At 43.5% G+C, this 12,740-nt stretch overlaps 1 protein-coding gene across 1 annotated transcript in view; it reads right to left on the reverse strand.

Moving 5' to 3' along the window:
* The window catches only part of Cdh13 (cadherin 13), a 973,690-nt gene that overhangs the window by 110,119 nt on the left and 850,831 nt on the right, over positions 1 to 12,740 (reverse strand). Inside the window, exon 8 of the mRNA XM_005073074.4 lies at positions 7,682 to 7,822. Within this exon, the coding sequence (XP_005073131.1) occupies positions 7,682 to 7,822 (141 nt within the window). The remainder of the gene's footprint in view (positions 1 to 7,681; positions 7,823 to 12,740) is intronic.

A 12,740-nucleotide genomic window follows, 5' to 3' on the forward strand; every position in this document is an offset into this window, starting at 1 on the left:
CAGGGTGGGTGTTGAAGAAACTGTGGTTGTTGCTTTTAGTGTGAGGATGTTGCCTGTGAATAGAGGCCAAGTGCATGGAGTCTTCAGAGGGACACTGTGCTATGGGGGCTGGGGCTCAGTGCTGAGGCTCTGCCAGATGTAGTGAAAAATGGCTTTTATTGCCACTGAGTTGCTCCTGACCCTCTGAGCATCACCAAAGGGTGAGGGAGGCACAAAATTTGCATAGGAGTTGACACAGGGATGATGGGGCTCAACACATCATGAATATAATTACAAAAGACTGATTAATGCAATCAGTCACTTGGCTGACTGGTCTACCTCCAGGAACAACTACAAGAAGCAGCCACAAGATAGATAATTTTTTTCCACTTACAAAAATCCAGACATTTTACACACACATGAACACAGTCTAGAGTCAGCATGGGTGACAGTTTATGCCAGAGAACAGTAACAGGAATGAAGAAGTCATCCCACCTCTTTCCTTAGCCGAAAGGGAGGTGTCTGGAAGATGGAGAATGTTTCTCTTTATTCTTTGTGTTCAAGAAATCCACCTCTCTGGGCTGCTGAGAAGGCTCAGCCTTTACAGGTACTCACTGCCAAGCTTGATGGCCTGAGTTTGGTCCCTAGGACCCACATGGTAGAGGGAGAAAACTGACTCCTATATGTTGTCCTCTGACCTCTACATAGGTATCATGACACATGAGCCCTCCCCAAAACATAAATGTTATGAAAAATAGCATCCACAGGAGATCCAGCCCCCTGCCCTGCCCGAAGGGCCTGTGAAGCTTGAGTATTAGGTACAGTGGAGGACCTCATGATTCCCATGATCCTTGGTGTGCCAGAAGAAAGCAATGGACTCCTCTTCCTCAGAAGGTGAGCATAGGAAGAGAGCATCAGCTGGTTTCCTAGATGCCCTCTTCAATTATGGGATGGCAAATGGAGGATGCAGTTTATCAGCCAGACCTTAGAGGAAGGGTTTGGCCGGGACTGGACAGACTGGGAGCCTAGGCACTCTGAGGAAACATTACTCTTTACAGAGTGGAAAGTTGCTTACACTTATGGGGGCTACTTCATTCTCTTCAAGTATCTCCTCTTTTTACATTTGGGATCACCCCATCACTCTGCACAAAGCCTGATGAAGATCTCATGGAGCATGTTTGGTTTTGTTCAAAATCTCAACCAACAGAGAACCATCAGCTAAATGGAGATTCTGAGGTTCGCCAACAGAAGTCTCACAAATTTCACTCTAATGGCAATAAAATGCTTCATGGGAAGAGGCAATTGGGAACTGTTTGGAAAAACATTTAATCATCTTCCAAGATTTATCTGGTTGTTAAAATGTCTTGGGCTCCACCCTCCAGGAAAGTCACACGAGTCAAATAATTTATGTGGGTTCGATTTCCTCAGAAATATGGCTGTGGGGATGAATCTTGAGTGAGCGAAGGGAACATATAATTATGTGGTCAGTGTTTAGATACAGGTGTAGTGAGGTTTGCAGGGCTCTCCTAGGGGAAATCATGCGTTATGGAGGCAGGGGAATCTCTGTGGGTAAACTAACATTGATGGCATGGAAACTTGGAGATCTGGCTAAATACATCACCCCAGACTTCCAGAGAAAGAAGGAGGAACAAACGGGAGTTTGCTCCTCATCTATCTATCTATCTATCTATCTATCTATCTATCTATCTATCTATCTATCTATCTATCTATCTATCTATCCATCCATCTACCTACCTATCTATTTATCTATCTATTATTTCCCTTCCCTCCCTTTCTCCTCTCATCCTCCCTTCCCTTCCTCCCCTCCTTTCCTTTCTCTTCCTGTCTCCCCTCCTCCTCTCCTTTCTGATACAGAGTCTCCTGTAGCCCATACTGTCTGTGTGTATCCGAGGATGATCTTGAACTTCTGATCCTTCTGCCTCCAGTTCTGAGTGCTAGGATTACAAAAAACCATCTATCACAGGGTTCGGTTGATATGCAATGTCCTGAGTAGCCAATCATTGGAGACTGATAGCAGATTAACTGTTGCCAGGGTTGAGGAGCAGGGGAATGAGAAATGTGTGCTGATGGTGCAGGTTTCTTTGTAGTGGTGACAAAAGTGTTCGTAAATCAGACAGTAGTTACCGCTACATGATTTTGTGAAGATATTAAAGTCCAATGAACAGCAAGCACTTCTAACCATTGAACCATCTCTCCAGGCCCTTATGACCCAGTTTAAGAGGCGACTAGGGAGACAGCTCAGTAGGTAAAGTGCCTTGCACTTGAATAAGGACCTGAGTAATCCCAGTGCTAGGAAAACAGACACAGGAGGATCCCTGGGGCATACCGTCCAGTCAGCCTAGACAGTCAATGAGCTACAGGTTCAGTGAAAGATCCTGAAGTAAAGTGAAGCTGGAGAGCATCTGAGGAACCACACTTGACATTAACCTCTGACCTCACAAAGGAGTATTTAGAAGCTTCTAGAGACACCCCCCAAGTGGAAGCCAGTGCCAAAGGAGTAAATGAAGAAAGTCAACATCAGTACTCATCAGAGAAATCCAACTATAGCCACCGTGACATGCCATAGGACACAGGCTAGTGAGGCTAAATAGACTGACAATAAACCTGACAACACCAAAGGGAGAGCAGTACACTGAGAATTCTACACACCAGTCAGATATCAATGCATCATCTAACTTCCTCATTGGCTGGTCCAATATAAACTCAAATAACAGCCTTAGAAAACAAAGTGGGTTCAACCACTGCCACCAGAGGTGAAGCCCAAACAGAACCATACACATGTATGGCACCAAAGTCACAGCCCACCAGGTTTGTCCCAGTACTACCCAAACTGACTCCACATAGGAAACAACCCAAATGTTCACACACGATGAGTACTTTTAGATATATTCACACAGTAATGAGCGCAGACAGATTGTGTCTACATGGGATGACAGAGGAACTTCAACAAAGCTGTTTGTGAAAGATCTGCTGTAAAATCCCATTTCTATAAAGAGGAAACATAGCAGAAGCTAGTTTGTGGTGGAAGGAGACAGAGGTGCAATGGGTATACGAGGCAGGAGGAAGCTTCTAGGTTGTGGTTCCTATTCTACTTATGATGGGAATTTGTAACATTGGTCAAGAGTTAAATCACCCAGGCCATATGTAATCATCTCTCTGATAGTGCTGTGTTTATTCAGGAGATGGTGTCTTTTGAGGAAGCCATACTGAGTAAGGCGTTTCAAAATGCCTCAGTAAAACAAGGGAGAGACTTCAGGTGACTAATTTGGAGTGATGCTATGGGTGACTTCTTTTTCACTCCAGATACTGTGAAATAGAAAGGAAATCTAGAAGCTTCTGTTTGCAAGGAACCCTGGGGAATGGTTCCAGGTGTTGAGAATAAGTGATGATTGATGGCATAGCTCTCAGCAGGACATTTCTACCACCCCCTTTAAGGCTCAGGGAAGACTGAAGAAGAAAAATATAAGCTAGAGAATGGGATAAGGGCTTGGAAATGCAATTTTCAGGGCATGACATAACTTATAAACATGAGACTTATCAGTTGCACTGGGCCTGCACAAGACTGAGCTCATCATCGGTCATTCATGGATCAGGGAGGGGCTCAACCCAGGGTCAAACCTCTGCAAGCTGAACTTCTGGATACTGGAAGATAGTTGGGGAGGGGAAGCCACTGCCTTCAATTGTATACCTACTGGTGTACAGTTGTATGCCCTCCCAGGCTCCAGTGGAGAGTTTGAAACCCATAGTCACATAGATGGCCCAGCTTAAACCCAGTAGGTCACAAAACAAAACAAAATGAACGTAGAAAAGGCACATTGAAGGGAGGTGGGAATGACATGTGTGAGAGAAAGACAAGAGAGGGTGGGTGTGATAGTGCTCAGGATTCATTATGATATATGCAATTGTCAAAGAGCAAATTCAATAAGAGTTATAGGAAAAATCAGACAAAAATGTATGGGTTGTATGTGAGTATTCACAGTAGCCTATGTCTAGTACCCAAACAACTGAAAATGTCCAAATGCCTTTGAATAAATGAATGGCTAAACAAAATGAGATAGATTCACATAGTAGAGTATCATTTAGTCATCAAAAGGAATGGGGCATGGATTGACCCTACAACATGGAAGAATCTAGAAAACATGCTAAGCAGAAGGGCCAATGGCAAAGAATACCACAGGGTTCTCTTGATGTGAAATGTTGTGAGTAATAAATCCTTGGACACTGAAAGCAAAATTGCTGCCAGGCAAAGGGTCGGGGGAATGGAGAAGTGAGTTACAGTGATGCAGGCTAAAAATTCTTTGTAGGCTAACAAAAAATGTTCTTAAACTACATAGTAGTTACGGCCACATGATTTTGTGAATATATTAAAATCCAATGACTTGTACATTATCAAAGAGTGAGTGTTATGGTACATGAATAATGTCTCAATAAACCTGTTGCTAATAAAACCTTAATAGATTAGGGATCAGAAGTGATAAAATTAGAAAGGAAATAAACCCATGTCTTCCTGCCTCCGTCAGTTCTGTAAGAGAAAAGGCAGATATTCCACACCAGACATGAAATAGCTCCTTCATTGTTTGCTAAATTCAGTGAAGAAGAAAGACGTGCAGTAAACACATTAGACAGACATACACAGTTGCTGACTTGACCAATCACATTTGCATCAATAAAGACAACACAGCACTCAAAACAGGCTACAAAACAGGGCCACGCTTGACAGCCTGGCTGACACGTGGCATCAGTGTAAAGATTAGCCATTACACAGGAACACTGGAAAATGAACAATTCCCATGTACATGACAGAAGCTTGATAGAGATTTTCTCCAATGTGACAATAATCTTTAACATTTACATAAGTTTTCCAATAGGGAAATGTGTTCTGAAGGCAGAGCAGGCTCCTAGATATCAATCATATGAAGCAAACTCTAAAGAATCACTCTGCTGAAGGAAAAAAATGGGATCTTTTGTTTTCTTCTTTTTGTAGAAAATGATGCTACCTATCTAAGGTGTGACTGAGCCCTAGAGGCTCTGAAAGCCAGCAAGAGAGAGAAAAAGAATTATGAGGCACAACTAGGTAGTTGATTAAGAAAATATCTACATATTGAAAAACCTAAAGGATCCAGGAAAGTAAGACTGTTGGGCTATCATGTCACAGGCCCTGGGAATTAGAGGCCGCATCACAGGCTGCCTCTTCTGATATGAGTGTCTGTCCAGATCTCTAGGTCTACTAGACAACTTCACCTGTCTGTGAAAGTTGGTAGCTTTTATTTTTTAGCTAGAGGACTGGAGTGAAGTTGTATGGCCTTATTAGCGAACACATTGCAATGTTGTGACTCAATCACAAAATATGTATGTGGGAAGAGCTCAAGTTGCACAAAATGGATCCGGTCAACATTCCAGCAGGGAGTGGGGGCCCCAAGCACTAGGGGTGAGAGAGTCAGTTTTCTTTAAGGGTGTGGTCCCTGATGGGTGGGTAACACACTGGTGGATATCTTCACATCCTTAAGCATATAGATAGCACAAACTGAACTCAGTGGGTTATTAAAAAAATGGGGGGCATAAAGTTGGGGGAATGTGGGGGCAGATATGGAAGTAAGTAATAGGGACAAGTTTGGGGGTGAATATGATCCAAATACAAAGTATGAAATTATCAAAGGATTAATAAAAATATATTAAAATTGCAAAAACTTTATTTCTTAAATATAAACTACCAATTATCAGAGTTTTAAAATCAGTGATCAATCATTTTCTTCATTTAGTCAGTCAGTTTCATTTTCAAACTATACCTTAAATTGATGATTGGTACTTTAGATTTAAGAAATAAAGTGCATTAAAATTAACAAGAAGCTGATTTACCTCCCCCCTTCCCCCCAAGACCTGAGATTGACAGGAAAATATAAGTTGGTCAGTCAGAGTTAGCTGAACATCTACTAAGCTCCAGGCAGAAATCAGAAGTCTCTCTTTGGAGCTGTGATGGTTAGAACGAGTGTGTTCGAATGCTTGGTCCCCAGTTGGTGGAACTGTTTGGAAAGGATTAAGAGGCATGGCCTTGTTGAGATGATGTCTCATAGGGGGAAGGTTTTGAGGTTTCAAAAGCCCAAGCCATTCTCAGCTCTCTTTGCTTCATGCTTGTGGATAAGGATGTGAGCTCTCAGTTACTGTTCCAGCACCTCCCCACCATGATGGTCATACAGTAACCTAACCCTTGCAACCATGAGCCTCAAATGCAATGCTTTTGTCTATAAGTTGCCTTGGTCATGATGTTTTGTCATGACAATAGAAAAGTAAGAGAGAAGCTGATATGATAGTGCCACCGTTACTGCCTGTGGACCATCTGCTTGAGAGTTTTATGCGAGCTAAATGTCTAATTGGACAGAGTCCTTTTCAGTTTTGTTGCATGTAGCAGATCACAGCTCCTCTATTAAATGATTCTCTGAAACAGAGAAAAAGGTTCCCTACCTACCACAAGATGGAACACTATGTAAAGAAAATGTGGAAAACACACATTCCCAACAACCACACACACCTTCGACCCCACTGTGGGACATGCTCATGGACATAGAAGTTCATACAAGACAATGCCTTCTTAGAATCCAAGACAGTCCCAACTTGAAACAATGAGCACATCCATCCTGAGCTGACAAGCCTTGACTTTCACATCTACAGTCCATCTTCCTCTCTTCCCAGGGCTCCAGGGAAAGCACTTGCCACGTGTGTGGACTCCTAGTATCCACATGAAAGTTGGGTGGGCATGATGGCTGCCTATAGTCCCAGTGCTCAGGACACAGAGACATCTTGTATTCAGAGATGACTATCTAGGTTACCTGAATTGATGAACTCTGGTTCAAGCTAGAGAATCAATACACAGAGTACAGAACTATGGAGGAAGGCATGTAATGTAGAGCTTTGCTTTCCATCTGCATGTGTGAATCCCTGCATACACTTGTGTATGCAAATGTAGGCCCACACACACGTGAACATTTATATACATGCACACCCCCTCATTCACAATACAGAAAACAAGTTTAGAATTTCATCACTACCATAGCAACATGGTCCCCACTACCTCCTCCATCTTCTTCATTTACATGTTCTCTATAACTCTTTTCATTCTGTCATGCTGTCTGCTACCCTCAGCTCAACATCTCACAAATAGTAAATGCTTTACTATACCCTTAACCAGCCTTGCAGGCATGGTATCAAGTATGTGGCTTTGGCTCTGAACCAAAAAAGCCCTGACTTTAGCATGTGTTCATCCCAGGCATAATGCTCATGACTTCTTGGTCAGGCACCAGGTCAGCAGTAGAATGAGGTATTACATCTCAACCCCTCCCTGGTATAATGGGAAACAATGCATGGTCCATGCCACTAATAAACAGTGGTCCTCTATACACAATAACTCAAAAAACATTTTTTAAGTATGTCCATGGGACACCGTGGATTACCAAGAAAATCCACTCTACCCTTGTTGCTGTTTAGACTGGCCTCTCCATCTGCACTTACTATTATACTAAAATTGCAATAGGACTCATACAACACAGTGCTATGGAAATGGCACTTTGGTATTAAAAGTTATTTTCTTACGGACTTTAAAAAGTCTAAGCGCCTTTTGTCTCCTAGTGCTCAGGCATTTTAGACACATAGCAATCACAGGGCACCTGAACACTGTCCTGGGGCTTACCTCTTTCTTGGTGAATTTTGGCGAGTGATCATTTTTGTCATCGATCACGATGGTGGCTGTGGCTGTGCCTGTCAATCCGACGTCCAGTCCTGCCATATCCTGAGCTTCAATGATGAGTTCATACTTGGGATTTTCCAGAGTCTGCAAAGCAAAGAAATGCCAGAGAAGACAGTGTTTAGATTTGAAGCACTGCTTTGGAGAATTGGTGAGAGCATGCTCCTTTAACTGGCCATGATATTTTAAATGTATAGATATATTTGAAATTGCTCTAGAGTGACAGTTACTATCTATAGACTGGGAATGGCAACCAGAATGGAACTACAGATTTGCCCTTGTTAAAGGGAGATTTATACATTCTAGAATGTTCTATGACCTGGGTGTGGGCATATATTCATGGTGGATGTTCATGCCTATCCCTGTCATCTCAAGGAAACTTCTGAAGCTGATGTGGACACAGACTAATTCCACTTCTGAGGTCACGACAAAGATGGTGGCTTTAGGAACCCTTTACATACATCAATATAGTGGATCTTTCTTATAAGTACACCAAGCTGATCACGGCTTCCATTGTACAGGTGGAAAAAATAAATGAGGCTCTCTCTCTCTCTCTCTCTCTCTCTCTCTCTCTCTCTCTCTCTCTCTCTCTCTCTGGTTTTTTGAGACAGAGTTTCTCTGTATTGCTTTGGAGGCTGTCCTGGAACTTGTTCTGGAGACCAAGGTGGCCTCAAACTTACAGAGATCCATCTGCCTCTGCCTCCCGAGTGCTGGGATTAAAGGTGTGCGCCACCAACACCCGGTGAGGTTTAGTGTCTCTTATGTGGTATTTCCTTTGTTGTTATTCTTTTAGTATCCCAGAGTACTAAATCTGGACTTTGTATTTTTAATGTAAACACGGATTCATAAATTTACCACAAATGGGATTGCATGACTAGATCTTTCTATTCATGTATTTCTTGACAACTGGACAGATCTCAAAAGCCAAGCTTGTAAGAAATGAAACCTCATGGTCATTTTGAATACTGCATTGAGCAGTTTAGGTCTAAATACAGAATAAAAAAGAAAAACAAAACAAAATATGACTGACGTCTGCTAGTCTTGATGTCCCCACCAAACCAACTCTGCTAAGCTACCCCCTCCCCCAGCTAGAAGTTCAGACTAGAACATTACTAACAGCCAGACCAGCCTAATGACCTGTAAATATAATGAGGTTATGTGCCTGGTAAGCTTTAAAATATTTAAAATACAGAATATTTATTCTACAGCATACAGGGAAGAACACACATGTGGCTTTTGTTGAGAAAAAGAGTGGGTGACAGAGGGAAAACAAGACCTAGTTGGCATGTAAGACGGTGCCCTCCTGATTGCTCAGTGAGGGGACAGGGAGGGGGGTTCTCGTTAGGCCGAAACACTGCTCTTTGAGCTCTCAGAGTCTGCCATTCTAGGAGCTTTGCAGGTTCCTAAGATAAACTGCCTCACCTCTGTTACTGTCTCCTCAGTGTTCTTAGTATAAAGTCAGGGTTTACCTTTCTCACGGTGTTGAAACATTCAAAACAACTAACCATGCGGCTAGGATCCTGTATGGAGTGTGGAGACTGTGTGTAAATCGCTCTCATCTGGGTGCGGGTGTTGGTCACTCAGCACCCCTTTTTCTGGTAAGCTGCAGCCATGCTTCCTTTGGAGACTCATCAACCACCTCTCTGTGTTTTCTAAATGGAAAGTTTCTAGAATCATCTTTATCAGAGGCACCAATAAGAGCACCCAAACCAGGGGTGTGATGGCCAGACCAGCTCTGGCTACATTGGGCAGCATGAGAAAGTAACTTTTATCCCTCTGGTGACACCAACTGGAGGTGCAAGATGAGCTGTCTCACACCCCAGCAGGGGTGGAAGATGAGCTCCTAGAGGTTGAAGCCAAGCACAATGACTCTGTAGAACACTGTACATTGGAGAAAAAGAGAAGGCTTCCCAGAGCCAGCCTGGCCTGAGGAGTTCTCTGCTGATAAAGGCATTCATTCTCCTCATTTGCCTCAATCACTTTGGATTGATTTCTTAATCACGCACTGAGAGAGTCCATGTGAGGCCACCTTCAATGACAAAAATAAAGGTGTTTATAATTGCATCCGCAGCCTTGTCAGGGTGACAGTTTCCAAAACTGGGGCTGTACCAATCAGTAATTTATAGGTACCAAAAGGAATGAGGAACAAAGCAGCAATGGGGGACCTCCCATTTCCTTCCAGAACTATGAGCCCATGTGGAGAATTGAACACTCATGAAATCTTTGGAATGATTTTTGAAAGGTTGGTAGTTGCTTGTTCCCATGGATGGCTGTGTGTGTGTGTGTGTGTGTGTGTGTGTGTGTGTGTGTGTGATGAGAGAGAGAGAGAGAGAGAGAGAGAGAGAGAGAGAGAGAGAGGCTTTGGGTATTCTGCTCTATCACTCTCTGGCTTTTCCTTTGAGACAGGGTCCCTTACTGACCTGGAGAGCAGCCAGCACATCCCAGCAACCTCCTAGCACTGGGATTACAGGTGCACATGTGGCCACACTCAGCTTTTTGTGTGAGTTCTGGGATGCAAAATCATGTCCTAACACATTTGCAGCAAACTCTTTCACCTACTGAACCATCTCCCCAGGCCCACAGAAACTCCTAATGGACTGTCCTTTAATTAAGAGGTCCTAAGTTACCAACTTGAAGAGTTGGAAGAGCTTTGTTGAATGAGTGGGTGACTCCGCTGAAGCCATGACCCTGACCCTGAGGGGCGCTGACATGTTTCAATGACAGTGTCACACAGCTTTTCACTCTGGCACCATCAGGATTGAAGGTCTCAAGCTTCCTTACCCGTTGAGTGTGAGCAGCATTTGACACCATGCTCAGCTGGATACTGCTGGGCAATGACACCCACTGTCCAGGTGCCAAACTGATGTCAGGCACGATGGGAAAACATCACTACCAACATGAATGGGGCTGTTTTCCGTTAATGCTGGCAAAATCACAAACCTCAACATTCCAGGTCTAATTTCTAATATGCTATATGTCATCTTTACTTTTGCAATAGAACATGGTACTCATTTTGTGTGTACCTGTATATATATGAATACATGTATGTATACACACATGTGCATACATTCCAGTGTTACATGCATGATGGGTTCAACTCAGTGTTGTTCCTCAGGTGTTTTTCACATGTTCTTTTGAGGCAGGGTCTCTCTTTCTCTCATTAACCTTGGGCTTGCCATGTAGGTTAAGTTGGCCAGCTGTCTCTGCCTCCTCAACATTGAGATTACACATGTGTGTCATCACACCTGACTATGTTTTTTTAAGCAAGTGTTGTGGAGATCGAACTGAGGTCTTTGTACTCTTAAGGCAAACACTTTACTGAACTATCTCCCAAGCCCTGTACACCACTTTGAAAGCATGCAAAGATTGAATAAAAAGTCAAGGTAATTTTTTCTCCCAGTGTGGAAGAGTGTATTTACTGATGTATACCAACAGTATTCCTGAGCATTATTTTTAGATTTGTGTCAAACACAATTGTGTGAGCCCTGTGTAGTGTCTTCTCTTACCAGGTTTCTTCATAGTAGTGATAGTTTAAATAACAAAGCAATGGCCATCTTTGTTCATGAATCTGTGTGTACATTTGGGCTCAGTTTTTGTTTGTCTTTGGATGGTAGACCCCAAGACATGGAATTACTGGGCCAAAGGGTATGAATATCTCGTGTGTGTGTGTGTGTGTGTGTGTGTGTGTGTGTGTGTGTGTGATACACATGCGTGTGGAGGTCACAGGTTGATGTTTATGGCACTCAACTTTATTTTTCAAGGCAAAGTCTTTCCCTGAACCTGGAGCACATCAAATTGTCTAGTCTACCTATCAAGCTTGCCCCAGGAATCTTGTTTCCACCCCCAGGGTGCTGGGTTTACAGGTGTGCCATCATGCCTGCCTATTATGTGAGTGCTGGGATCTGAGCTCTGGTCTTCATACTGTGTGGCAGCATTTTCTCCACTGAGCCTCCTCCCAGCCCCTTGAGGCTATCTCTTCCTGTTTCAATTATGTTTTTTAGACAGAAGCTACCCACCACTCACATTTTGTCCTGTCAGGAGTGTGAGTATGTGACCCAAGGACTATCATATCCCTAAAAAAAATCCTCCTCTGACCTTGCCTAAGAAGCCAGCTATGGCTCTGTGATGGCTGCTTGAGCATGTGGCCCACGTTAGGCTAATCAAAATCCCAAGCTGGATCTGGCATGTGCTATTCTTGGACTACAAAGGGACAGGCAGCTCTTCTGCTGAACTTGGAGTTGTTAAGACCCAGTATGGACAGGTCATGTTCATCAGCATCCTCCCAGGGACCAATCAGGAAGATAACATAGAGTCAGAGGTAGAGATAGAGCATTCTCTCTCTCTCTCACTCTCTCTCTCTATCTCTCTCTCTTTTCTCTCTCTCTCTCTCTCTTACTCTCGCTCTCTCTCTCTTACTCTCGCTCTCTCTCTCTCACTCTCGCTCTCTCTCACTCTCGCTCTCTCTTTCTCCCTCTCTCATACAATAGATTCTGACTGCATCATCCCTTCATCCCCTCCCTCTACTCCACCACTGCCCCCTCCACTCCTCCTAGTTTCCCCTGACAATCTCCCCTCTCTTCCCCAGATCCTCAGCTCCTCCATTTCCCTTCAGAACAAAGCAGTGATATAAACTGAACACGGCATAACAAGATGCAAAATGACTAGGCACAAAGTCTCATATCAAGGCTGGACAAGGCAACCCAGTAGGAGGGAAAGGGTCCCAAGAGCAGGCAAAAGAGTCAGAGACTCCTACTATCAGGAGCCCCACAGAAACCTTAAGCTGAACAACCACAGCATATATACGCTGAGGACCTAGCACAGATCCATGCAGATTCCATGACTGTTGCTTCAGAGACAGAGTTCTTTTAATACTGTCTGCACTCCTGGCAGTCATCCTTGGAGCCGATTCGTATCTCAGACCCTGTGGGTCCTGTGAATGAATGAATTTTTCTTTCCCTCAAGATGCTTGATTCAGAGGTTCTGTGAGGAACAACCAAGCAGTTCT

This window comes from Mesocricetus auratus, unplaced genomic scaffold (assembly GCF_017639785.1).
Source record: "Mesocricetus auratus isolate SY011 unplaced genomic scaffold, BCM_Maur_2.0 Super-Scaffold_6723, whole genome shotgun sequence".
In the NCBI taxonomy this organism is placed as follows: Eukaryota; Metazoa; Chordata; class Mammalia; order Rodentia; family Cricetidae; genus Mesocricetus; species Mesocricetus auratus.